This window comes from Aulonocara sp. 'chitande type north' Nkhata Bay, linkage group LG8 (assembly GCF_057382095.1).
Source record: "Aulonocara sp. 'chitande type north' Nkhata Bay isolate Kocher_YH1m ecotype deep benthic linkage group LG8, A_spYH_male_GT1.1, whole genome shotgun sequence".
Taxonomy (NCBI): Eukaryota; Metazoa; Chordata; class Actinopteri; order Cichliformes; family Cichlidae; genus Aulonocara; species Aulonocara sp. 'chitande type north' Nkhata Bay.
In genome coordinates, this window is record NC_141351.1 from 24,606,288 (window position 1) to 24,629,694 (window position 23,407).

Below are 23,407 nucleotides of genomic sequence, written 5' to 3' on the forward strand. Positions count from 1 at the left end.
TGCACAGGAAATGTAAACTCAAACAATGACATGAAAACTGGACTTTCAAAATAAACAGAAAAACATGACAAGACAGAAACATGACACAATAAACAACAATGGGAACATTAACACACGGGAACACCACTGACACACATGAACCTAATAACAAGGCAGGGGAAGGGAACCTAAATACAATGAACAAAGAACATACTGGACTCTTACAACATAACACAGGAAACATGATGAGGCAGACCAAACAACATGGGCTTCACACATGAGACATGAAACAAATGGCAGGTGAGACCAAAGCCCACGGAAAAGGGGAAATGCAGGGATCAATAACAAAACTAAGGCTGAGCCACTCGGGGGTTTTACAGGAGCTAGATGAGCTTAACCCAAACGATAAATGACAAAACATGAAGCCTCAAGTTCTAACTAATAATACAAAACAAGAACCTAACATTTCCCCATACTAACAAAAGAAATACACAATATATCATGAACTCAAAATGCTGGGTGACAGACCCAGCCCATGACATTATATAATCCTTGATAGCTTTATCTATAATAATAAACCATCAGATATTAGTATTCTAGTAACTAGAGCTTTAAAATAATGCTTCTGAGTAAAAAAGAAAAAAGGTAATCCAAAATACAACTGATATATACTAACTCACATCCATGCCCGAGTGCTTGTGAGAGTCGATTTGGGTTGTAGAGTGCAAAACAAAAAGCGAGCTTTATTTTAAAAAAACTGATTCACGAAAGGTACAAAACTAGGAAAACAAGAAGATACTGGAGAAAAAGGAAAAAACAGACAAAGCAAGGTTAAAAAAAACAGACAAGAGCAGACCAGGAAACAAGACAGATGACATGAGAAAGGAAGTGACAGGAAGTAACTCCACGAAGATAAACTCAACATGAAGATGGAGAGGTCAGAGGAACTGGAGTAAGTTGAACCACAAACGAGCAACAAAGTCACACAGGCTGTGTCAGGCAGTCTGATTCATTATGGTTGCACTTCAAATATCCTAAATTACGGAGCCCCCCAGGGGACATGGGAGAAAAAAAAATTAGGGAGGGAAAAAAAAAATTAAGACGGACTTTTGCGAGATCTCGCAAAAGTATTGCGAGATCTCGCAAAAGTCCGTCTTAATTTTTTTTTTCCCTCCCTAATTTTTTTTTCTCCCATGTCCCCTGGGGGGCTCCGTACTAAATAAACGTGGATGAGGAGCCTCGTGAGATTTTCTTCACTGCAAGAGATCCAAGCAGAGAAATAGATGTGACTCAAATGGGGCTTTTCTCACTTCTGTGCAGGTACATGTAACACACACACACAGCGCGTCTAACTCGTGACACATGTTGGACACCACATTCTGCACCATGCCAACCACAGGAATCAAATGTTAAGACACGCTGCATGAGAGCTCGTGCATCAGGGCTTTTGTCAGTGTAGACAAGCTGATCTGTTTTCCTCTGAGTGTTTCTGAGCTGCCTGCTCATGTCTCACTAACTTTATCGCTGCCTGCAGTGGGTTCCCTCCCCTCCTCTCGTGCTCTGGAGTTCAGGGGGTTGACCAATTGCCAGCAGCTGTTGCTCATTTCACAATGGTCCCGCCCATACAGTGCAAGGCAGGCAGCACAACCGCTTCACAGTAGATGAGCAATAGAGAGCTAAGTTAGAGGAATATGTCTCCACTGTGAGCAGCAGAAAGGAAATACTTAGAGCAAAGGAAACAGGAGCTCAGCTGCTGGTGAGTGAAGCTTCATGTTCTTCATTTCTCAAAAGCATTCAGAGGTTTTTTGAAGAGGTTTCTGTTTCTCAGAGTCCTCTCATTAAAGGAAGGCAGATTGAGTCATGATTTGTCACAGGCTGATGCTTTTTGTTTCCTCTTTGATATTTTGCTCTAAGTCTCTGTCAGACATGTTATGAATTACTGGATGACTTTTGCGATGTTTTACTGTGTAAAACCTCCAGTTTCTGGGGTGTGGAAGTGCTCATTCGCTCTGTTATAACTGCTATCAGAGATGCTGGAGTTTATCACATTCTTTCCATTCCCCATTTAGAGACTCAGCCAGCACTCCCACATGCCTAGGAACCTCTCTCTCACACACACACACACACACACACACACACACACACACACACACCAGTGGACGTATTTATCAGTTTCTGGACTTGAGAGACGTTTAGTGCGCAGACTGAGTTTATTACAGAGGGGTGCAGCTCACCGCTCGGTGCTAATGCAACTAATGACTAAAGCACTAAAGACGTCAGTTTCCTGTAAGATAACATTTCTGGCTTCCTGTATTTTTCAGCTGAAGCTATCGTCATCCCTTCCACTCCCAGCCTCTTTATTTTTCCTTTTAAACTTTGCTCAGCATATTTTTAATGTGTGAAGCTGTAGTGTTTCCTCTGTTTCCTCTCTCGTCTGTAAGAAGACTGTAAGAGCAGAAAGTAGATAAGCAAGAGCAGGATGTAAAAGGAGATGAAGATTGTGACCCTGAGCTTTGTGTTCAGGGGCATGAAGGCAAAGACTTCATTAAAAAGGGATTATTTGGCACTCTGACGCTGAAAGATAAAGTTTCCCCTCCTGAGTCTTTACCCTCGTTCCAACTCTCTCTTTCTGTCTGCCTCTCGCTGTAGCTGTGTTGAGAGAAGCTCAGAGGAGAGCCCAGATCCTGTCGTGGGTAAATCCCCCGCCGTCGACACTCGTAGCTGCCCTGTAGAGTGGCACAGCGTTCACATCCTCTTGCTCCTCATGTTCCTGGGAGCTGAGTGGAGGGCAGGGCGAGGAGACGCAGCCTGCCGGCCAGAGTCACAAGCACCATGATTGGGATGGGGCTGCACAGGAGGCTGCTTTTTGCCATGCTCACGGTCTCGTGCGTCCTTATTGTCTACATTCTGGCTTTGACCCTGGAGAGGCCTCTGGTGCCTCTCTACGACTTCATACAGAGGGCGAGCGGGTGAGTTCAGACTTTTACTTTGAATCTCAGATATGATAAGATGGATATGAATCTTCTTTGACTTGTAGACATTTTTGTGCATCATCTTTACACTTTTGGGGGCACACAGGAGTACAGTTAGATCCAGCTTATCGTGTTTCACCTGCTGAAGATCAGAATAAAGAGGGGACAAAACTAAAAGTTGCAGCTCAGGCCTGAGAGGGAAAAGTTACTGAGTGTCACCTGATGACTTGAACAAGGAACTAACTGCCAGGTGTGGATTTCAGGAAGGCAACACAATATTTATAACATGTGCACCTGACACTTTCTCTAAAAGAAAATGCTACAATCGGCAAGGCAACAATACCTCTGATGAAGAAAGACACCAATGAGTTTATATAAACTCCAAGATATGAATGAGTATAAATATTGGTCTGCTCAGTTATGGTTAAAAACGGAGTTATTTTGGTCAGTATGGAGATTTAAAGCATGACATCCAAACACGTTCGATGCTCTCAGAAGGGAAATGGGGGACCGATGACACGTTTGGGATGTACGTGATGGAAATTTGACACATGTGAGCAGTTAAAGTACAGAAACCGAAGGCAATGCTCGCATATTCAAGCAGGTTTATTCTCCCAAATAAAAGCTATGAAAGCAGCCTGATATTGGACTGAATCCTTAATTCGTTAAACCTGATTCTCATGTCTCGAACCATGCGGGCGCAAGAAAGGACGTGAGATAAAATCATGACAATATGTGCGTTCGTTCAGTCATGATGATGCTGAAGAATTAAAAGCAACGCAGAAAGCCGAGAAGCCTCGCCGCATTACACGTCACGATGTTCTGACTGGACTTAACCAAGGCTTTCGTTTACATCACCGGCCCTGAATTCTCAAAAAATATCCAAGACATTTAAAAGCAAAAAACATTAACAAAGAGTTGGGCTCAGTTTCAGATCCCCTCGTACTTTATTCCAGGGTAAAGGTGCAGCACATTTTAAGAACCACACTTTCCCCCTGCATCTGTAAACCATTCACAGAACACGGCCATAAAGTGATGCACATGATGACCAGTGATAAAATCTTAAGTACACCAACTGTTATGAGGACGCATCAGAAATGCTTGCAGGGCAGTTAAATATGTAACACATTTAATGCTGCTGAGTACGAGTAGCAGAAAGGAACCAACCTTTGGACTTCATCAGGGTCTTTGAGCTTCTTCTGGGCGTGGCCCTTATCAAACTGTTGTCACAAAACTACTGTTAACAACAGGAGAAACACTCACAGCAAAAAGGCCATAAAAAAGTGCAAGAAGACATTTATAATACTCATATAATCTCAAAGTAATAGATAACTAAAAACAAATTTTTATTGCTGTTTATTAGTTTTACAAATTCTTCGTCACTCTTAAACAAGGGTCAGTGGATGCCAGGATGTTTGTCACTGGATATCCTGGGTATGTGGAAGCCCTGAAAAACTTGTCTTTTTAATATTTGCATTAAGAAGAATAAAAATAGAAATCTAGAGACTGAGACATGTCTGTATTGTTAGAGAAAAAGCTTCTCATTCAAGGTCCAAGAAGGGTATTAAAAGTTAAACATTAAGCAGCAAGCACAGACATATCCCAGGTTTACTCCCATGTCCCAGTGTTTTGATACACTGGTGTTACTACCGGCACGAGGAGCATTACAACAGTGATTCCCACAACATCTGCCCCATTCAAATATCGTATGATCTTTTTTCTTTAAATGCAAGTCTTTAGAGTTACAGATGTTGTTGCTGCTAATGATGTTTTAAAGTTCTTTATCTTTAAAAATATTTTGTGTGCATGACGACGTTCTTTTCCCGGTCAAAACTGGATGTGTGGAAATAAAACTGATGCTTTCCAATCTGAACTAAATTTATGGATTTTTTATCTTTTTGAAGAAGCATAAAGCTTCAGTTTCATTTCAGCTATTTAATCCTTTTGTTAGAAACAGGAAACTCTGGTGATGACGCGAGTGAGTTATTAAACAGGATTGCCTTATCCACTCTCAGCTCCCCCGGACATGCACACGATTGGACAAAAGGGGACTTTAACACCTGAAAATAAACTAAACATGACCAGTTAATTCACCTTTATGTGAAAATCAGGTATTTATCCATATTGTGCACTGAAAATATGGTGCTACATACCTCTTGAATCAGTCGTCTGGATCGTATTTTCCAGCTAAACAATATTTTTAAGCCTCAGCTGCTCTTGCATTTTCCATCCTGAAATTGACACTGCCTAAGAATTTGGTACAGTGACCTCCTTGTAAAAGGGGAAAAACTGAAGAAAAGGCGGCTTTCCCTCCCTGAACACTGTCAGGTTCAGACAACAGTCCACATGCAGAGCTGTATCAGACGAGGCAGTGAAACTGGTGTGAAGGGTTAAACTCTGAGATCATAAGTGGTACGAGGGGTTTTCTGTAACCGGCACTTATCCCCCTCCCTTCCACTTGTATCATTGTGGTTTCAACAAAGGAGCCACACAGCACTCCGGCCACACTAATGAAAAAAATCCCCTGGAGTTATTTCACTGGAGGTGGTCTCTCTCACACACGTATGTGAAATGTAAGCTTTGTAGCGACGGGCAGCGGTCCAGGTTTAAAAAGCCGACGGGTCCACATTAAATGCATTAAATCGAGGGGGTGGAGAAAAGATGGCTACTTTCTAAGGGGGCTGTTTGAGACACTCGGGAGTGAGTGTGGGCTTTTTGAGCTCAGAGGGCTCTGATTTAAAAAAAAAAATCTGAACGCCTTTTGTAAGAATCATAATGTGAATGTCCTCTTCACTCGCCTGCAGCTGCTTTAGTCTGGAACTGGAGGTTAAGATCATGAATTTAGACGCTGAAGCAAAAGATATTTTACAGCCATTGGTGTTAAAGCCTCATGTAGAAACGTGAAATGGTCAAAGAGCAGAAAACTGAAATCCCCATAAGATGCACAAAGGGGCCCTGTGCACAGAGACGTAAAAGGCCCCAATTCCCACCTTTGAGACTCCCTGTGATGAGTGACGACTGCTTTACAGTCTTTTTTTTTTTTTTTTTTTTTTTGTCTATTTTGAAGTCAAAAGATGACTGCTCCTTCCAAATGCAGTCGTTTATATTTGGCAGTGTGGCTCGGTGACACCGGCACGGAACAGGAAAGCATAAAAGATCAAATTAAATATGTACTGAGTCCAAACAATACCCCAGCAGCTGTGGTGTCTGTGCACGCTGTGTAAACACAATTGATTAGAACGATGAGTTAAGCCAACCTATCCGGGTGGAACTCTCCCAGTCTTTTATTAACTTTATTCTGTTGGAGGAGTTTGCAGTTTGTCCTGTGACTGTAATGTGGCAGTTAGTGAGGCGCAGGGGTGGAGGAGGTGGTTGCCAAGCAGCTTGCAAGCTCAGCTGGGAAAATTGGACTAAAATGGAGTAACCGGATCGCCCTGTACGAGATTCACCAACTGAGTATGTCAGGATCTGAGCTTTGACTCTGAAATACTTGATAAAGACGTCCAGAGGCTTCCCGATAGTTCAAATAATCAGCTAATGCTTGATGCTCGGAGAAAACAAAGTATTGATATATGAGAGGATGTTTTCTTTAACAGAAACGTGTAAAACACAGAGCAACCACCAGGCTCATGAAATAATTATACCACAGTTATCGCAATGTCACACTGTAGCACACAGGATTTTACGGTGATCAATGAGACTTTTACATCTCATGACTTTGGTTTGTTGTTTCTCCTTATGTTACCAGTTACTTGCCAAAAATAATATTGATCAAGAGTACAACAGAGTAAAAATATCATTTTTTATTATTGAAATCTCTGTTGGCTCTTTCCACCTGCCTAAGTGTGATCTCTTTCTGCCTTCCTCTGCTTTACAACAGCACACACTTTGGATTAGTTCTCTTTTGAAACATGACACGTAAAAGAAAGATTTGAGTGTGGGAAACCTTCACCAACCGAGTGAGGAAAGCACAAATGCTCTGAAAAGACATGAACAACAAAAGCTGGGACTTTGTCCTCATGTAGGCGTCAACTTTTTATTGTGTGGATTATTTTAGTTGTTTTTGTTGATGTGGGCGTTTTTGCTTTGATTTCACTTCCAGGATTATCTTAAATATGAAAAAAAAATCCTTCCAAGCACTCGAACATGCGACTTCCCGTTTTGTGCATTAAATGGAAAAAAACATGCTCATGCACGAACTATTTCCCTTTATCTATGCTCATGACATTTTCAAAGAAAACTGTTTAAAATGCACACATAGAAGCAGCTCGTATCATAAGATGACCCTCAAACCCTTTAATTTCATAGCTCATGTATTTGAATTTTTGATTTTCATATTTTACTCTGGGCTGCGCTCTCTTAAGCCACAATAGGCACATTAGTTGGAAGTTGAAAATAATGTGGAGCTGTCCTTTGACTCTTGCTTGGTATGTGTTACATATGATGTGTCGGTAACTCTTCTGTCTCCCGCAGCATCTCATCCGAGGAGCCTCTCAACGGGCCGAGCAACAATGCCCACTTGACCTTCCTGCCCCCAGTGCCCAGCTCGCATCCAGACAGGGATGTAGGGAATTTGTTCCTAAAGCATCACAAAGTGCAAAAGCAAGACCTGGATAAGGAGACATCCAAGTCCAGATCTGATGATGCCAATAATAAAACCAGGATCGATACCAAACGGCCTACAGTGAAGCCTGCTCGGCCAGCCAAACCTACGGACCCTCCCTTCATAGGAGACTCGTACATGAGCGAAGACGTCCCTCCGCAGACGGTGAGTTCTCCTTAACTGTGCTTAGTCTGCTGGCTTTGATTTCATCTGCTGCTGAAAATGAAACCCCCTGAGAGCAAAACGTTTATCTGATTTCAGCAGCTGTCAAAGAAATGTTTGCTGTTTTTAATCCAGGAATCTGAAATCTAATCTGTCTATATTTTACAGGCTGTTTTCCCTGTGACATGTGACATATATGTCTGTGCAGTTTGTCCTCTGACTGTAATGTGACAAATCGAGACGACTGTGTGGATGTCTCGATTTGTACAACTTCCTCTACATTTGCTTCTTGTTGTGCTTCTTCTCTCCTTACTGTGCTGTTGTACAGGATGTAATGTTTGCGTGGGTCCTGCATGTAGCCCTGCAAAAACATTCAAAAGAACAGGACAACATGCAGAACAGCACAATCAAAGACCTCAGAATGACAGGAAGTGAAACCGCATGCACTGATACACAAAAATATTTTCTCATGTTCAGTTGACATGGACAGTATGCAATTTGGCCACAAATAGAAGCGCGTACTCTACCAAATGAGTGTCATGTTGTTTCCAGTGAATGGTAAACGTGCTGGTACTTCCTACTCAGCTTAACACTCGAAGCACTTTCACCCACTTCTACAGCACTTTTATCTGTGGATGTGCAAGGTGAAGCTCAAGACTCACGATCTGGCTCAAGGATATTTTGTCACGTAGACAGTTCGAGCTGGGGATCGATCCAAAAACAACACGAACCATGATTTCCTTTGGGATTAATAAAGTATTCTGATACTGTGGCTCATTCATGTTTTAAATAAACAGCAATTAAGCTCCTTGGCAACAGACAATATATCAGACCTTCATATTCACAAAACCACACAAATAATAAAGGTAAACATCATCGTTATGGTGACTGACTGAAGTGGTGAGAAAAAAGCCAGCGGGTAATAAAAGTTGTAATTTGAACCCAGTAAACCAGCGGTGCCCATCACATGACTTGGTTTATCATCCCTGCAGCACTGTCACACATCTGCTTTTATTCGGGGCTGAGATGTCATAGGGCGGCTGCCATGGTTACTGGGTGGATCTGTTTTTTCCAGTAAATGTTTAGTAGAAATATGTTTCATGTGTTTTTGTTTGTTTTGTTTTTTCTTTGTTTGTTTGTTTTTATGGAGCCTGACTTCCACATTTCCTCACTATGAGCACAGACTCATGGTGTCATGAGGATGGAGGAGTGTAAAACAGATTAATTATCAACTCTGACTGTTATGGATGACATTGCATATTTTTGTAAGACTTTAATGATGAGGCCATATCATAAATCGCCTCTGTCAGTGCGCCCCAGGGCAGCTGTGGCTACAATGTAGCTGCCATCACCAGTGTGTGGATGACTGAATGTGTAAAGCGCTTTGGGGTCCTTGGGGACTAAGTAAAGCGCTATACAAATACAGGCCATATACCATAAATGATGATCTGTGCAGACATTGTGGTTAATGATAAATTTAACAAAGACAGAACAAGAAAGATTAAAACCATGGTGTACTACCCCAGAGGAAAAATGAAACAAAGGAGCCACTTATACCAGAAACAAGAATACAAAACAAAGCTGCTGTTATTGTTGAGAATCTAAATACTGAACAGCAAGTTTCAGGCCATAAATAACATGACTAACATAAACGGACTGCAGAGACAGCCAAGGAGAGAAGACGCGATCAAGATAAACTAGTTGATGCATTTCTTTATTTTTATGCCACTGCATTCATTTTAGAGGTAAAGGTTGGATATTATTGGCTTAAACTTAAAAATGTTACAGCACAGGAGGTGTGCCTGACATAAAGAGCTCTGGTGGTAGCACTACCATGCTACTGGTGGTAGTGCTACTGATGCACTAGGATGTGACTCTGGTTCAGGGGGTTGGGAAGCTCATCTGTAACTGGAAGGTTGCCGGTTCGATCCCCCAGCTCTCTCTGCTCTCTCTGTCCTGGGCAAGACACTTCACCTACCGCCTACTGATGGGGCCGATGGCAGCCTGGCTTCTGTCAGTCTGCCCCAGGGCAGCTGTGGCTACAACTGTAGCTGCCTCCACCAGTGTGTGAATGTGAGAGTGAATGAATAGTGGCATTGTAAAGCGCTTTGGGTGCCTAGAAAAGCGCTATATAAATGCAATCTATTATTATTATTATTATTATTATTATTATTATTATTATTATTATCCTTTGACTACGATGACCTGGATGACTGAGAACCTTCAGACTTATTATTATTATTATTATTATTAGTTATTAGCATGTAGCTGTTGTTTCTGGTACAGTTTACTGCCATGTTCCAGAGAACTTAGATCATCACTGCCTTTCTTAAATTGCGAAACTTATTCAGTCATGTTTTCTTACTAACAGAGCATTTTGGTGTTGAATGTTTTATTTTTTTCTTTGGTTTTTATCGGTTGAAATTAATGCTTTCGATCCGACTCGGGTTGCTTCATTTTTCCTTTGAGGCTACTGTTATTGTGATATAGATATCTGTAGCTGTATAGACGACCCTACGCTGTCATTTTGGTCTCTAAAATAGCGTCTGTTGCTTGAGGGTTACCCAGCAGCCAAGCTGATATATGTAGTGAGTCAAGTTTATTAAGATGCCTGAATTGTTAAGAAAGCAGGCGTCTGTTGCTCAGGCGATACACCTTTATCATCCACTAAAAGCGCAGATCGGTTAGATCAGCAAGTTACTGAACAAAGAGTGAAAAGCTTGTGCGCACGAGCATGTGTGTTGAAGTATTTAAAGTGTATAAATAAAGAGCGATGTGACTGTGCATGATTGGCTGCAGCGTGCAGTATGAGGCACTTTTAAAGCTCTTAGTTTCCCGGACTATCATCCGCTCACTTTCAGTGGGTAGATTTTCTTTGAGCACCCTTCTCTGATAACATCTGCATGTATTTTCTTATCTGTTATTTCCACTCTTGTATTTCACTCAAACAGAATATTTCTCCTCCACTAACATCTACTTCCTTGTCTACATGTGTATATACTTGTAAGGTTTTTGTTTTGTTTTTCATCAGCAATGTCTGCCTCTGTGTGTTACTTCATGCCTCATGCTGGATGAAACCTCCAGCATCTGTCCTGTCGTTAGCCCTGTTCTCTCTCCGCTCTGTAATTACCAGGCAATTGCGCCCAGTGGGACTCTTATTAGGAGGTCAATATTGAGGGTGAACTTCCTGCCGAGTGAAAGTAATGATGTTGGCTTCGTAATGATTGTGAGGGACGTGCAGTAACTGCATTTAGGTCTGGAGGTAGGAGCGTCTGCATGAGGTCTGATAAGTTATGTTGGTGTCTGCTCCACACAGGGCTGTCCAGACAGCATCCGAAGTCGGGTGGGGAAAACTGAATTTGGAGAGCGATTTCTGGAAAGTATTCCAGTTTTGCAGTGGGCCAAACACGTGACACCCGAACAGCACCGGCGTCTGAGCCATTATCCTGGAGCACATGGCTGGGGAGGGATCGATTACGACAGTGAGATTTTGATTTTATCTAAAAAATTTTCCTTTCATTTCATTGATTGCTCCTTTTGAACTCTCCAGTTTCTTGTGAAACTTATTTTATTTTAGTTTTAGTTTAACGTTCATGATGGAATGCAGCCATCACAACTCTGCAATTTTTCTCTACCCAACCAAATCAGTCTTTTTTTTTTTTTTTTATCCTCACCTCCGTGTTCAGATTTTTATTCTTAGGCTTTATTAAAGCAGCTTTGCATGAGTCCATGATTCAAAATAATCTTGTTTATCTTATGCTGGGCCTTGGTGCACCCACACACCACCCACCCAGTTCCATATAAACACATCCACACTGTGACATCAAAGAATTTTAATAAAACTGTCAGGATCCGACTGCTTAGATCAAACCTGAGCTTTTGCCTCATACTTAGACTGACATCATCATTTGTAGCTTTGTAACATCCACCGTTCTAACAGCTCATAATGGGAAAACAAGGAAAATCGGTCAAAATTCAACTAATTGTATTATTATTTTTTAATATAAAGCTGGATTTGCCCCAGTTCAAGATGAGGTGCGTATGTGTCCTGGCTTTTTTGTTTGTTTGTTTGTTTGTTTTATTTAAACATACATTGACATGGTCCTGAAAATAAAAGTATTTACATTTTATTTTGAAAAAGGAGTGTCTTAGAGTTATTTATTATATAAAACAGACAAAAAACCCACAAAACTGAAAATGTAAATACAGTAATACACCATAAATTTACAGTAAATGTACATCAATACATTAAACAATTGTTCAGGCTGAATAATCCACAATAACTCTCTGGCAGGAAAATATCCTCCTCCAACTCTGTCTTATAAGAGCCAGATGTAGGACTACAAGTACTTCTGGATAATTTCATTGAGGACATGCTGGTCTCATCACAGCACAGACGTTTATCATAGAGATAAAAGCAGCTTCCTGTCTGTGTGCCCACATGGAGCCTCTGGGATTTTTTTTCCTGTTCTTTCAGGACAATCCATCCATCCATCCGCGTCCGCTTATCCTTTTCAGGGTCGCGGGGGGCGCTGGAGCCTATCCCAGCTGTCATAGGGCGAGAGGCAGGGTACACCCTGGACAGGTCGCCAGTCTGTCACAGGGCCAACACACCGGGACAGACAACCATTCGCACTCACATTCACACCTAGTAGCAATTTGGATTAATCAATTAACCTATCCCCACAAACTGTGGGAGGAAGCCGGAGTACCCGGAGGGAACCCACGCAAACACGGGGAGAACATGCAAACTCCACACAGAAAGACCCTGGCCTGATGTTGGAATTGAACTCAGGACCTTCTTGCTGTGCGGCAACAGTGCTAACCACCGTGCCACCATGACGCCTATATTAAACAAATCTTAGATTTAATCAGTTCTTTTGTGCCAACAGCACTGGTGGAAACACTCTCTGTCCTCAACTCACCTGCTAACTGGCAGATGTTGGACAACTGGAAGGCTCCTGGCAATAAGTCGGCGTGCAGTCGCTGTGCAGTGGTGGGGAATGGAGGGATACTGAAGAACTCCCAGAAAGGGAAGGAGATCGACAGCCATCACTATGTCTTCAGGTCGGTCCTGACGCCTTCCTTCCTGCTTCCTTTCATTAATAATGAAAATATAAGAAAAATAATGCTGATTCTATTTATTATGTGTCTCTGGATTGTTGTGGTCTTCAGGACCAATGGGGCAATCATTAAGGGCTTTGAGGAGGACGTAGGGTCTCGGACCACCCACTACACGTTCTCCACAAACACGCTGATGAATTCCATGTTGAGCTACGCAGGTGTCGGGTACAGACGACCCCCCGTGTCTAAGGTGAGGACGGAAATAAACATCTGTCTTTATTAAGTGACGACGTTAAAACGGTCTTGTCATGCTCGGCTGCTCCCTCCTCTCAAACAGGAAACGCGGTACATTTTCCTGCCGGATCACGACCGAGATTACCTGCTGATGAAAGCGGCGGCGACGCACACCCTGGTGGACAGGGGGCGTGAGAAGGGCAAAAAGTAAGCGACACTTTACAGACTGCAGCTTCAGTCCTGTTTTCTTCTGCGTTACCCGTTTTTAATTTGATTATTATCAGCATCAAGGCCCAAGGAGTGGAAGCGTCCTCAGGGTTGGTCCACTACCACTAGCAGGAGTTCTCCACACTTTATGAGGTTTTATCAAAGATTTTCTTAGGACACAAGCTGCTTTTTCACTCATTTTCAGTCCAATTGTTGTACCTGACCTTGTTCAGAGGAACAGTCATCTCACCAGAGAGCAGAGCAAAAGGCAGAAAACATCCAAAGAAGAGCTTTGAATGTCCGTCAAGAAGCCTGGAGAAGTATTTCTAAAGACTACTGAAAGAAAGAAAGCTGAATCGCAGAGCTCAGACTGTGTTGAAGAATAAGTGTGGTCATAACAAATATTGACTTTCAAGCTCATTTAAATTGTACAAACTTGTTTTTTGCCTGTATGTCTGCAACTCAAGACTTGCACAGCCAGCTATGTTTGTGCAGAGGTGCAAAAACGGAGTCTTACTTTTTGGAAATATGATTGCTGAGATGAAGCAGATGATATTTCCTGCAGACAATCCAGCAGATTAAACCTGACTAGTCTGTATTTGTTTATAATGTCACAAGATCAAATATGTCAGAAGCGTCACTGCTCATCAGTGATCAGTTCTTTGAATGTTAATACTCGTGCTCTCCAGCAGTTGTGGTGTTTTTATAGTAATGCCGTATTTCCTTCAGTCCAGTGAAGTACTTTGGTGAGGACGTGTCAGCAGAGAAGTTGAAGATGTACCATCCTGATTTCATCCGTTACCTCAGAAACAGGTGAGCAAATTCTCACTCGTGAAAGCAGAGCTCGTGTTTCAAAAGCTGTAAGTGGGATTAAAGGAGAAGCAGCGACTGAAACCAGAGAGAGCTGCTGAGGGAAGATCCCCACGCAGCCACACTGGGCCACAGAGGTCAGTGTGTGTGTGTGTGTGTGTGTGTGTGTGTGTGAGAAACTTCAAGCTTCAGTTCCTGAAAGGCTCACAGCGCAGGTTATTCATGTTTTGTGATCTTTTTGTTTCAGATTCCTCAGATCCAGCACTCTGAAAACCAGATTCAAAGACATCTACCGTCCATCAACCGGTGCCACGATGCTGCTGGCGGCGCTGCACACCTGCGATCAGGTACATTTCCAGCAGTCTGTTGTTTACTTATCAGGAGACAAGGCCGTACTTGCCCGATAGCGTGAGAATGTTTTGACTTTGAGCAGCTGAGCTGCAGAAGCATGTGCTGCATTTCTGTTAAATTGCTGTGTGTCAAAAAGCCTCCACAGAGTTATGCTTTTGATCTTTACTGTGGTGGCAGCGAGCCTTATACATCGTGTCCAGATTCCGTATCCGGTTAATTGCACATGTTAAACCTGTTTTCCAGCCTGAGGAAATGAAAATGAGCCAAGTGGGTCAAATTGAACTAAAACTGGCATTTTGCAGTTTACGTGTCACCAGATTCCTAATCTGTCTGTCTTTTGATTATAGGTAAGTGCGTACGGCTTCATGACCCCAGACTACAAGAAATACTCAGACCACTATTACGACAAAAACTATCACCCTGTTGGCTTCTTCGCCAACCACGACCTGCGTATGGAGATGAATCTGTGGCAGCAGCTGCACAAGGCCGGCCTCGTACGGCTCTACATGCGCAACTAAACGAGGATGATGAGAAATTTCATCACTCCATCTGCACGCGGCTCACCAGCATAGTCACAGGGAGACGGGATGTGCAGAAACGTGGGACTGTGCCCGTCTCAAAATGACACTTCACAACTTTCTGAAATAAACGCAAAACCAGCAGATGATTTATTTTCATGAAGGAAATGATGATAAATTTGATTTCTAAAAGACAGCTGCTGTTATTGTTCAGCAGAGAGGTCACAGTTATGGGTCTATTATTTGTTTTGCCTCTTTTTAAAGGAATCTTTCTGTGCTGGGAAGCATTATTCTGGTGACTGGTAGGAAAATGGATCTTATGTTAATTTAAAAGAAAGAAACGATTTTTGGATTAAGGGGCCTGCTGGTCTGGACCACACAATCCTGTGACGGTAAATCCAAACGGTGTAAGCTGTGAGTCACAATCTCTAAGATACTGTCAGACTGTTAAGATGCTTTCAACAACCTCAAAGGGGAGCTCTTCTCCTCCTGCTCCTCCTCATCTTCTGTCATACACGGGCTCTTCCAGTGTTTCACTTACCTGCTGGTTAAACCATCTGTTTATGAGGGGCAACCAATAAGAAGAAAGGTGGCTCGAAGGAAGCTAACGTGGTTCATTTCAAACAGAGAATAAACTGAGGGGCTGCACCAGTGTAAGATTTACTTTGAACTGTGCTACTCTGGTAGAGTTCAAAATCATGACTGTAAATCTGGGAATCTGCAGAATTTATCAGCTTTAGTTGGAGTTGAAACACTCCAGATATGCTATTTTTTTTTTAAAGTGTTATTTCCTCTCTTTGAATAGATGGGCACAGATTCTTGTCTAGTTAAAGAGGGAACTGATTTGCTATTGTAAAAGTTTGATTGTTTTAAAATGATTTCATTATCTCTGCAGACAATCTGTGGTGATTTATGGTAATATTTGGCTTTCCTGTGAACCTTTCTGCTGCTGCTACAAGCTGAACTGGAAATTGTCCCTTCTGTCTTGTTATGTATTTATTTTTAAACCAGCAAACCACCAAACAGTTGTTTACTCTGAGAACTTTAGATCGTATCATACGATCGGTCTCTGGCAAAGCTCAAGTCATTATTGTTTGACACAGCGAGACCACTCTCGAGTTGGCAACGTGCTTAAAATATCCCATCCCCGCGGCCAGAGCACTGCTGGCAGTGACCACGGGCCATTTTTATGAGTTTTCTTTTTTCTGTGAGTTTACTGTGGAATGAAAAGGGAAATAATTCACTGACTGTGACTTTAAAGCTCACAAACCAATTAAGTATTTAGTTTAAGGGACGTAATTTATTCTCATTTTAAACATATTTTAATTTCTTTTTTTAACACTTAACTACACTTTGTGGCCTCTACTGGACTTTCAGTGCCTTCAATGTGAAACAGCAGTTTGGGTTAATTACTGTAAGAACTGAACTTTATTGCCAGACTCCTTCAGCTCTGACTCATCAGCTTCCATCTCTGAAGTGACCGTGGGGGGGTCTGCCCTCGACTACATGGATGTACTGTCTTCAAGCTTAAAGGGGATTTTATTGTATTTTATTAACAATACTACAAGTTTTGAAGTGGAAGGAAGGTAACCAAACCAAAAACGGTCACATCAGGGAACGTGTGTATTTAAAAATTAGCCTTCTGTGTTATTAAATCAGTGCAGAAAAAGCAATGCAATATTTCCAGCATTTCTGCAAACTGTAGAGGGGAAGGAGACTTCTGGTTTATATACGGTGCAATGATTGATTGTGATTTTTTTTAAAAAATTAAATCCATATCTCAGTGAGTTTGAGTCTTTCTGTCATAACCTGAGAGTTTGGTCACACTTTATTTTACAGCTTTGATTAATTTTTTTTCTACCAAAGATCAAGAGGAAGGTTCTAGAAATTATTATTTACTGTTACTAATTATAAAATGGAGAATTTATTTATTGGTCTGTTTTCTTAACTGCATTTTCTAATCCTGGGTCATGAGGAATTCTGGAGCTTATCCTGGACTGGTCACCAGTCTATCACAAGCCTCACACAGAGAGACTATTCACACTCACGGCCAGTTTACCCAGCAAGCATGTCTCTGGACTGTGGGAAGAAGTCATGCAAGCACAAGGAGAACATGCAAACTCCCCAGACAGCAGGCAGATTCAAACCCAGGAGCTGTTTGCTGTGAGGCAACACTGCTAACCACTGTTCCACTGTGACCCAGACAGTATTTGAGAGCTTTTCAGACATTAATCAGTCTTCAGCTGCCACGCACCCTTGTATAAAGTCAGTATCATGTCTGATTGCACAGAATAGCCTATGACTTAATAACATGCAGTCCAATTTTATTTCTATAGCACCAAATGATGACAACAACAGTCACCTCGAGGTGCTTTATTTTAAGGTAAGGACACTACAATAAAACTAGAAAGTACAACAATGAAATGACCCCCTGTGAGCAAACACCTGGTGACAGTGGGAAGGAAAAACTCCTTTTAACAGGAAGAAACCTTCATCAGGAGTCTTGCACCACCTTTTCCATGTTGTTCTGTTTTCTCCACTAAATTTTGTACGCTGTAACATTTATCTTAAAGCTTTAGTTACTTCTATCCTAAAATCTCCAAAATTCTAAGTACCAAAATATATTAGCTCTATAAACATTCAAAATGAAATATTAATTAATGCATAATAATATGATTCTGCATAATGAGCACGGTTTCTATAAATCTTTTGGAATATAAAATTAGAATTATGCTGATTTTGGCTGCATGAAAGCCAGAAATTTGTGCCCCAACAGGCACTGAATGATTGTTTCCAACTTTTTGAAACAAGTCTTTTAAACTAAATTACACATGTCTCTTGTGAGAAAGATATCTATTCTTTAACTTAAGATCTGATGTGACATAGGGCCTCTAAACGTGCTATTCCACCTTGCTGATATGCATTGAGAATAGCTGTGTGTCAACACATAATGTGTAAATGCACTAAATTGGCACAAAGCCATCAGCTAAAAAAATGAAAGAATGTTTTCTTTGTTGTTAATTGTTTAATATGTTTTAAATTTACACTCATTTATATTTGAGGTTATCGTTATTTTAAATGAAGTTTTACTTCAAGATATTTTTTGTCATACTGAGTGACATACCATCCCACGCCTTTTAACCGGCGCCAAAGGTTTCAGTTCATACTCCAATCCAGAAGGTGGTGCTAACGCACCTGAAGTCAGCTCCCCGTGCACTGTTCACCAAAGAAGAGCAGCAAAAAGGAGACAATAAACGAAGTGGATCTTCAATACCGCAACACTGAGACGGTCTTTTGAATTAAACCCAGAAATTAAACCCCTCGAAGTCTATCAGCACCAGGGGATCGATTAAAAACGAGATCGCTGGTAAGAAAAATCAGATTTAACGTGCAGTGACTCTCCGGGAGGAAACGGCTAGCTGCTAGCTCATCGTAGGGGGTGGATGAAGAAAAGAGTTACACAAAAACGGAGCATCTCATCTCTTGTCAATCCCAAACGGCACACAAATGACAAAAAACCATAGTTCGGCTATTTATTAGTTAATAATGAAGTATTAACGCGAATGAAAAAGGCGGAACCCAATAGCGAGGATTGAAGCGGATACCCGGACGGTTTACAGCGCGCACACAGCCAAGTTATTTTTACAGTAAAAAATCTCTTTTTATTCAGTCTGTGACAAAAGCCGCGATGAAACGCAGTATTTGGGCGCTTTTGTGGATTATATAGGCCCGAATTAGATGAGCTGAGCCTGAATTGCAGGCCGCAGCCGCAGGGGGGAAGAGAGCAGCTGGCGAGTCGGACGGTTTCCAGCTCTTTGTCTGAACCGGAAGTACAGAAACATTGACATCCTGTTGAGGCCGATCCCCCCCCCCCCAATCATGATTTTGTTTGGTTTTTTTTAGACTGCAGCAAATCCAGTATTATCCAATATTATCGTACTTTAACGATTATTAATAAACATATGAAAATACAAACAAATGAAGAAAAATGGCACCTCAGAACTTATTACATATCCAGGGATATTGCAGAAGTCATTAATCTGGTGATTTAGCCTAGTTTATTCCTAGTTTGTACTCTGTGTTTCCAGCAGTGTAAAATATTCATCTTTTTATAAAGGTATAAAAACATGGCACTTCCACATTATTTTAAACTGAAACTCTGAACATAACCTGCTCCCAACAATTTGTTTTATTCTGCTGGCTGCAGATTTGGTGCTGTTTAGTGTTTGAGAGTAAAGAATAATATATAAAAACAGAATTCAAACATAGGGTTATGTACAAGCAAGTAAAGTGTAGAGGTTAAGATCAGATGATGCTCATAGAACAATAAAATTGTTTGCTGTTGAGGATCTATTTTTATTACTGATGCTCGTCAGGGAAACACAAAGACTTTAGAAGCTACTGAAAATCTTTAGACCCTCCCACTGATTCCCCAGAGGTCTGCAGCAGGTACCACAAAGCAGGATTTTGTATTTCATACCCCTAACCCTACAGATTAGAGATCAGCACGTATGAAATCTCTGCCTACTGACCAATCAATTCACCATGAAATAGCGTCATCATTCCTGGAAGATCCCTTGGATCTCTGTGTGTGAACAGTAGAAGGTTCTAAAGAAATAAATGCAATTTTATTTCGTGCCTGTTTTTTTCCTCTTGGTAGCAAACAGTTTTACAATTTCATTGTTTTACTGGCATGATCCTAAAACAGGCCATGTAAACTGTACTTGCTGATCTCATATTAAATTTGTACGTAAACTGAGCCTATGCTTGAAGTCAGCTTTTATATTTAATCTGTACTCTCAAATGAGTCTGCAGCTGATAGAAAAAAAACTAAAACTGCTAGGAGCGAGCAGGTTTGATTTAAATCAGCTGGAATCACCACATTTTCACTGATTCTTTTCTTTACAGCATGTTTTATGTGTGCAATTTGTTAAGCCGTGCTTTACTAAAATCACTGACTAAAGTGAAAACTGTGACTTGCTTTGTTACAGGAAACTGCGTGTATTAATTTGATGATTTAGAAAATGTACAAATGTTATGCTTGATTCTAATCTGCTGCCGTTTATCCTGATCATCAGTGTTAGGAAAAGTGAAAAAGCCTTCAAAATTGATGTGCAGGGAAAGAAGCATAAGCATCATATTGCATTCAGGGGCGTTTCTTAAGACGTAATGTAGAAAATCTAGCCTTAGTTTGCCTATCGGCCATTCATTAAAAAATAAGAAAAACAAAAGGAATAAAAGTGTTCTGCATAAAATTGGCTTTACTTTTTTATGGTTAATGCTACATTTTTGTTCAGCCTGTTGAATTACTGCTGAGAATCTGCTCTTCAGCTGGATTTAACTGTCGACACAGTTACATCCCTAACTTGTTCCTGTTTTTCCTGCAGATGTTTAATAGCTGTCGGTGATTAAAGAAGTTCCTCATGAGTGAAACCCCAGTCTGGACCAGCATGAACCCGGAGACCCTCCACATAAAGGAGGAACAGGAGGAAATCTTGACCAGCCACGAGGAACAGCAGAGTAGTGGTCTGGAGGAGGCGGATATCATTAAGGTCATAATCACTGCAGTTCCTGTGAAAACTGAAGATGATGAAGAAAAACCTCAGTTCTTACCCTTTCATCAAAGCCAAGCTGAGGACAACAGAGATACAGAGCCTGAGAGCGATGGACAAGAACCGAGCAGTGACCCGGATCTTCAAAGTGAGTTTAAACCTGATGCTGATGAAAAGGCTTCAGACTATTCTGAGACTACTGATGAGTCTGGACCTGAAAACGAAGACAGCGATGGCGGCTGGAAGGAGGGCAGGGCACTGGAGTCGGACTTAAATATGGATGGGGACTGTAATGCAGCAAAAAAATTCTTAAGCTGCACTTTGTGGGGTCAGCAGTTTATCTACAAGCAGTGTCTTCAGAAACAGCTGACATGCCATTCAGGAGAAAATCCTTCCAGCTGTTTGGTTGATAACAGCTGCGAGGTAAAGCAAAACGTAGATTCCCAGGTGGTGGCCCCAACAGGTGTGAAACAGTTTATCTGCGAGTTGTGTAGTGAAGTATTTTACCGAAAATCAGAATTTAAGAGGCACAAGAAAATGCACAACGGGGGGAAGGCATTCAGCTGCGACTATTGCGGTAAAGGATTTAACCGAACGTCAGATCTCAGGACACACATGAGGGTCCACACAGGTGAGAAACCCTTTAGCTGTAGTAGCTGTGGACAGAGATTCAACCAAAAGATACACCTTAAGACGCACATGAGAATTCACACCGGAGAGAAGCCGTTTGTTTGCGAGGAGTGCGGTAAAAGGTTCAGCCAGCAGGGAAATCTGACAACTCACATGCGAGTCCACACCGGAGAGAAACCGCTAGCCTGCGAAGACTGTGGGCAAAGGTTTAACCAGCAGACGCATCTTAAGGCACACATGCGAGTGCACACAGGAGAGAAACCCTTTCAATGTAGTGACTGTGATAAAACGTTTAAACGAAAGACGCACCTTAAGACCCACATGAGAGTCCACACTGGAGAGAAACCTTTCGGTTGCAAGGACTGCGGTAAAAGGTTTTACCGAAACACAGATCTTAAGACTCACTTGAGAGTCCACACGGGAGAGAAACCGTTTGGATGCGACGAGTGCGGCCAGAGGTTCAACCAAAAGACGCATCTTAAGGAGCACATGAGGCTCCACACGGGAGAGAAACCCTTTCACTGCAACAAATGCGGCAAGAGATTTAATCGTAAGACGCATCTTAACTCACACATGAGAGTCCACGCAGAATGAAAACGTCAAGGCTGCTTGGTTTGTTGTAAGAGATTATTTGCCGTGTGGAGGCAAGTCTGCAAGAACCACAGCATTTTTTTTATTGTCCTGTAACGTTTACGTTTTTTAAGCTTTCTTCAGTGCGTAGTTCAGAATATTTTAAACAAAATGATATTTGCTTCATCTGCTGGATGTTTAATGAAATACTAATGCTGAGGCTTCTTTAGTTTCCCTAAGCTAACCTCAGGTTTTGTTATTTAAAGAACTCAAGTAGAAAACAACTGTACTGTTACTAAAAACACTTAATTTAAGCCTGCGCTACGTATTAACTCTTTGTTGGGCTCTGTTGTATGTCAGTCCACACCAATACTTGTGCTCGTACAAAGACTTTTTTATAATGTGTTTTGATGTTTAAGCAGTGAGTCTGAATGAAACTAATCTGAACAGAAAACATAATTTAAAAACTGTTATGGTGGATTATTATGGTAGTCCTTATTAGGGTTGGGCAATTGGACGAATATATCGACTAGTTTTACAAGGGCGATTTATTTATTTGTTTGCCCATGAGCAAGTTTGCTAATAATGATGGAGCTAATAAAAGCAGTCAACAGAAAAAAATAATAGCGCTGTTTTAACAGCACCCTCTTTCATCTGCGAGCAAATGCCCCCACCTCAGAGTGCGCCCAAGTGCTTGTTGATGTGGCTGCAGAAGCTGTTGATAGCCTAGCATACTCAGCCGGATGGTGGACACGTGCATGCTCATGCAAGTTTGTCGTGTTTGAGTACTTTGCTCGAACTATACGTCTGCACAAGTGGCACACCGCTTTGGTTATATCCTTAGGTTTACCTCTTTCATCTGGTTTAAGGCCAAAGAAATCCCAAATTGGCAACTTTTAATTTTTTAGTGCTGTCAGCGTTAACACTCCTTCATCATGACTAACGCGATTAACAATTAACCCATCTGGAGCACAGCCTGAGTCAAAATCCCTGAAATATCTCTGTCAACGCATTTCGGCAGTTTGTCCTAATTTTGTTCATTCTGCGCTCCAGATGGGTCGAGAGCGTTAAAAATTTTAATCGTGATGACCGCGTTTAAGCCGTGTTAACGCTGACAGCGGTTTTTTGCTTTGTTTTTTTGGAAATTAGTTCATCCATGTTTGAACTTCTTCTGTGGTGTAAACGTGCATGATTACATGGCCCCGCCCATCAAGACGTCTGCGCACGCACGAATATATGGCCCATCGGCGATTGTTGGACTGACGATTGCCGGTTGGAAAATTTTTACATATCGCCCAACCCTAGTTCCCATGTAGCATCACTAAACGAATGTTTTTTTTTCTTTTACTATGTGCTACTGGCAGGTTCACTGAAAAATACTACTTTGTAATATAATATACATTTCAGCCAATCCTGTTTGTAAAATGTATGTACTGTAATGTAAATGACTTTCAGATTCAGCTGCCTGTTGACGAGAACACTACTACATGTACTGCTGTATTTGCATGTTGTCTCTCAAAGTGTTTTATTAAAGGTGTGTTCCTGTAACGCATCAGAATGTTCTCAGACTTACCTTTTTGTTACAGTAACAGCATATGATTCTTCTTCTTCAGTGTTTTGGTGAGACTGTCCTCAACAAAACAGCTGGATTGTTTTTGTTTTTTTAATTAAAGCTGTCATTAGGACTAGTTAGATCTCAAAGGTAAGTGCAAAATATTGGCAGAACTCAAAATCCTGTAGCCTAGAGACTAGAGG

At 41.5% G+C, this 23,407-nt stretch overlaps 2 protein-coding genes across 2 annotated transcripts; both read left to right on the forward strand.

The window, feature by feature from the left end:
- The first annotated feature begins 1,577 nt into the window (after positions 1-1,577).
- st6galnac (ST6 (alpha-N-acetyl-neuraminyl-2,3-beta-galactosyl-1,3)-N-acetylgalactosaminide alpha-2,6-sialyltransferase) lies at positions 1,578-16,687 on the forward strand. The gene is made up of 10 exons (XM_086304538.1): positions 1,578-1,735; positions 2,629-2,948; positions 7,425-7,719; positions 11,033-11,198; positions 12,609-12,783; positions 12,892-13,030; positions 13,118-13,221; positions 13,951-14,034; positions 14,279-14,378; positions 14,730-16,687. Exons 2-10 carry the CDS (start codon positions 2,812-2,814, stop codon positions 14,898-14,900), a joined length of 1,371 nt encoding a protein of 456 aa, XP_086160664.1. The 5' UTR covers positions 1,578-1,735; positions 2,629-2,811; the 3' UTR covers positions 14,901-16,687.
- A 1,378-nt stretch (positions 16,688-18,065) lies between these two features.
- Positions 18,066-23,204, forward strand: LOC147323865 (uncharacterized). The gene is made up of 2 exons (XM_086304539.1): positions 18,066-18,267; positions 20,288-23,204. The coding sequence occupies exon 2, from the start codon at positions 20,324-20,326 to the stop codon at positions 21,674-21,676; it is 1,353 nt and encodes a 450-aa protein (XP_086160665.1). The 5' UTR covers positions 18,066-18,267; positions 20,288-20,323; the 3' UTR covers positions 21,677-23,204.
- The last annotated feature ends 203 nt before the right edge of the window (positions 23,205-23,407 follow it).

What these genes read in the sequence shown, in the direction of transcription:
- LOC147323865 (XM_086304539.1), top strand. Translation starts at nt 20,324, where the DNA reads ATGAGTGAAACCCCAGTCTGGACCAGCATGAACCCGGAGACCCTCCAC.
- st6galnac (XM_086304538.1), top strand. Translation starts at nt 2,812, where the DNA reads ATGATTGGGATGGGGCTGCACAGGAGGCTGCTTTTTGCCATGCTCACG. An exon ending in GGGAGGGATCGATTACGACA is followed by an intron (nt 11,199 to 12,608) that starts GTGAGATTTTGA and finishes TTGTGCCAACAG; the next exon opens with CACTGGTGGAAACACTCTCT. An exon ending in AGCCATCACTATGTCTTCAG is followed by an intron (nt 12,784 to 12,891) that starts GTCGGTCCTGAC and finishes TGTGGTCTTCAG; the next exon opens with GACCAATGGGGCAATCATTA.